This window comes from Cajanus cajan, chromosome 2 (genome assembly GCF_000230855.2).
Source record: "Cajanus cajan strain Asha chromosome 2, NIPB_CcT2T_4, whole genome shotgun sequence".
Lineage (NCBI taxonomy): Eukaryota > Viridiplantae > Streptophyta > Magnoliopsida > Fabales > Fabaceae > Cajanus > Cajanus cajan.
Genome location: NC_138518.1, coordinates 20868433 through 20872552, shown reverse-complemented (window position 1 = coordinate 20872552; position 4120 = coordinate 20868433). Strand labels below are relative to the sequence as shown.

The 4120-nt window shown below is 35.3% G+C and overlaps 1 protein-coding gene across 1 annotated transcript; it reads left to right on the top strand.

Moving 5' to 3' along the window:
* The first annotated feature begins 1936 nt into the window (after positions 1-1936).
* LOC145954812 (uncharacterized) lies at positions 1937-3684 on the top strand. The gene is made up of 5 exons (XM_083069501.1): positions 1937-2303; positions 2394-2520; positions 2657-2935; positions 3016-3120; positions 3214-3684. The coding sequence occupies exons 1-5, from the start codon at positions 1972-1974 to the stop codon at positions 3682-3684; spliced, it is 1314 nt and encodes a 437-aa protein (XP_082925627.1). The 5' UTR covers positions 1937-1971.
* The last annotated feature ends 436 nt before the right edge of the window (positions 3685-4120 follow it).

Sequence of the window (4120 nt, the reverse complement as noted above, 5' to 3'; positions counted from 1 at the left end):
TATTCCCCCCCCGCATTCTTTGATTCAATGGAACATCTACCTATTCACCTTGCATACGAAGCACGACTTGGTGGTCCAGTTCAATATAGGTGGATGTATCCATTTGAAAGGTACTACAATTATCATACTATTGTATATAACAACTAGTATTGTTCAATGTTTATGAGCCCTAACCTATTCATATAATTTTGTAGATTTATGGGAGATTCTAAGCGATCAGTGAAAAATAAGGCAAGGGTTGAAGGATCGATATGTGCATCTTACATACACCGCGAAACAACTCATTTTTGTTCTCATTATTTCCACAACTCCATGTTGTCATCGCAAAGTTATAGAAATGAATTGGAAACTGAAAGTGATAGGTGTCCATCATCGTTGTCCATATTTAATCAACCAACTCGTCATTCTGGGAAGCAAAAATCTCATTGGTTAAGCCGGCAACAATGGGAGTCAGCCGATGTTCATGTTTTGATCAATTGTACAGAAGTTAAACCATACCTTGAGTCAGTATTTTCCAACAATTGATTTTGTAGTATAGTAAATCAAACTTTCTTTTTGAACTGACACATTATTCATATTTTTTGATAGTTCATTCCTACAATTAGAACAAATAAGTGAATCAACAGCTTCTTCTCGCATACATGATGATTTCCCCAAGTGGTTTAAGGATCATGTACGTAGCACAAATGTTGTTTTGCTTTAACATTACTTATTGAATAAAACATAACAAATACTTTGTTGAATATTGTAGGTTTACAATGAACCTATAAGCGTTAGAAACCAACACTTGAGAGAATTATCGCTTGGTCCATTGATTGAGGTTAAAGAATGGCACACACTATATGTGAATGGGTATAAATTTCATAACCATGAATGGAGTCAAGGTAAAAAGACAATAAACAGTGGAGTTTATGTCAAAGGGCTTACTGAAGGAGGTGATGATGACTTCTATGGGGTCATCCAACACATATATGAACTAGAGTACAATAGTTCAAGTTCTCCCAAGAAAGTCATGCTATTTTATTGTGACTGGTATGATCCATCACGAAGAGGTACAAGAGTGGATCCCAAATATAATGTTGTCAATATTCGCATGGACAGAAGATATGTGGCATATGATCCATTTATTATTGCTCATAATGTAAGGCAAGTTTATTATGTCCCATATCCAACATCACGAATAGATAAACGCGGTTGGTGTGTGCCAATCAAAACAAAGCCTAGAGGTCGTATAGAATGTCATGTGGAGGACGATGTACCATACCAAGTAGACCAAGTGTCACACGTCAATGAAGTTATAGAAGTAGAACCTATTTTAGGCTTCCAAGATTCACAAATTCTTGTTGAAGAAGAAGATGAACCATTCGAGATACAACCAGTTCATTTGGAAGAACTTAGTCGACAAGGGGAATTTGAAGACAATGATTTGGAGCAACATTATGATGATGAAGAAGGAGAATTTGAAGACTATGATTCGGAAGACGACAATGAAGAAATGGAGATGGATAATGAGATTTCTGATTCGTCTGACTAAGATTATAACTATTATAGAAATTGTGAGTAGGCAAATATCATGTTCAATTGTAACATCAATGTTTAATTAATATTTATATAAAAATCAATATATATTGTTTCTTGTAGTAATCACTTGATATTTTCATTGTTTTAATTGCTACATAGTATTTAATTATAATATTTTAAAAACCATTAGGTAACATAATCATGTTTAATTCTGTATTGTGAAATGTTTAAATATTGAATCACCACAATTTGTTAAATTGATTTTTGCAGATAATGGCATCAGGAGGTGTTGATAAATTTCCCCAATGTCCTTCACCTGGTGGAAACAAAGGAAAAAAGGGGACAACAAAGGGGAAAAAACTGAGGTATGTTCTTAGATTACCTAAACAAACAACCCAGCCACTTGTAGGTTTATAGCCCATAACTCCCCAAACTGAAATCCCTGCACCCATGCCTCACCAAACAGAAGTTGCTACGAGCACACCTCCCCAAACCCAAAATGCTGTAACCATACCTCCTAACACCCAAATTGATACATCCCCATTACCCCAAAGGCAAAATGCTGAACCCACATGCTCCCAACAACAAAATCAGTTACCTTCTTCTAGAGCTTCACACTGTGAACCTAGCAGCAATGCATCACCAACGTCAGTACCCTCCAGGCATGTTGAAATTCCTACTGGAGATGAAGAGCAAGTGTCCAACAATGATACATCACCATTCAACAATGAAGATCCACCAGTTGGGTCTATTCTTCCAATGATTAAGCCTTGTAATGATGGGTAAAACTTATAATTTTTTCTTTCTAAATCCTATTTTTTCTTCCACATCATTGAACTGATTTAACAATTTTGTTTTTCCAATTTAATTAGGTTTTATCCAAGCAGAGTAGCATCTAAAGCAATCACATTGACTATCAAGCAACAATTTGTTGAGCCATGGATGACTTGGGGTGCAATGACGGAAGAACAAAAAGATATCTTCTTTCAGCGTTTTAAGGTACACTTTTACATGGATGAAGGTTCAATCTATTTTGTTGTTACACTTGGTCTGATTGCATATTGTATATTGAAATTATTGTGTTCAATTGTTGCACTTGGTTTGCTTTAACTACTTCCTTATTCTGTTAATGCAGAAAAAAGTTTCATGGAGACCTGAACATGAAGAGAAGATAAAAAAGATATTTCACACAAAAGCATCTCATAGGCTTTCTGAAATGTTCAAGGACGCTCGTAAAATAAATAAGAAGCCTGATTGGATGTTTGATACAGTTTGGCAAAGTTTGATTGCCCAGTGGATGGCCCCAGAATTTAAAACAAAGAGTATCCAAGCTCAAAAAAATAGAGCATCTGAGAAAGGTGGAAGTCTACACACAGGTGGCTCCATCACCCCTCACGAGCATGCTATCCGGATGGTAATTACATTAAACAACTACTATATTTTATTCAACATAATTTTAGTATATATGATGATTAACTATTTATACAATTATAGTCACAAGAGTTGGGTCGCCTTCCACATGTTGATGAGTTGTTCCACCAAACTCATGTACGGAAGGTTACAGGCGATTTTGTCGACCAAAGATCTAAGCGAACATATGTGAGTTATGTTTTTTGTATTATTGCTTTATTCTTTTTAACTTTAATCATCTTTGTTAAATGTCACTTCTAAACATCTTTATTTATGAAACAGGATCAATTTGAAACTATATTTAATCAAGCTAGGTCTGAGGCCGCATCTTGTACGGGAGGTTCTGAAACTCCTATGGACCCAGTTGAGGAAGAAAGACTCCGCAATAAGAGTTGGATTGTTGCTGCAGGTGGGATTACAGACAAAAGACGACTTTACGGGGTTGGAAAAGTCACTTCTCCATTGACAGATGTGGATACCTTGATAAATATATCTTCTGGGCGTGCTACTGAAGAGTCAGAGAAAATTATTCAATTGGAAGAGCAAGTTCGTAAGTCTAGGGAGGAGGCTCGTCAATCTAGGGAACAAAATGAACGCTTACAACGCCAGTTTCAATCCCTGTTCAATGCTGTTCTACCTCTCCTACCTTCTGATACACAACATATTTTGCAACAACAGGTGGATCAACAATCTCATGACAACCACGATGACCAACAACCACCGCCTACTGGACACTATGGGGATGACTATTAGTTTTTTTTTATAGATTATGGATCATTTTTATTGATATTTTATTATGTACAATTTTAAAATTATCTTATTTTACACAATGACATGGAAACTAATTATGCATAATTGCTATGGGTATTTTGATTTTAAAGATGTTTGATTTCATATTGTGGTTAACTGAATTTGCTTAACTGAAGGATATATATAAGGTTATAGGATATTTTAAGAAATTTGAAAAGTGATTTTATTTATATTTTTGAGCAGGAACAATGATTGGTATGGAACAAACAAATTATGCTATAAATCTGTTGAAAATAGTTACCTACGGAAATTTTCGTAGGTAACTTACTCACTGAGGGAAGTTACCTACGAAAATTTTTGTAGGTAACTTACCTACGGAAATTTTCGTAGGTAAGTTACCTACGGAAATTTCCGTAGTAACCTACAGAAATTTTCGTAG

What these genes read in the sequence shown, in the direction of transcription:
- LOC145954812 (XM_083069501.1), top strand. Translation starts at nt 1,972, where the DNA reads ATGCCTCACCAAACAGAAGTTGCTACGAGCACACCTCCCCAAACCCAA. An exon ending in TCTTCTTTCAGCGTTTTAAG is followed by an intron (nt 2,521 to 2,656) that starts GTACACTTTTAC and finishes CTGTTAATGCAG; the next exon opens with AAAAAAGTTTCATGGAGACC. An exon ending in AAAGATCTAAGCGAACATAT is followed by an intron (nt 3,121 to 3,213) that starts GTGAGTTATGTT and finishes TTTATGAAACAG; the next exon opens with GATCAATTTGAAACTATATT.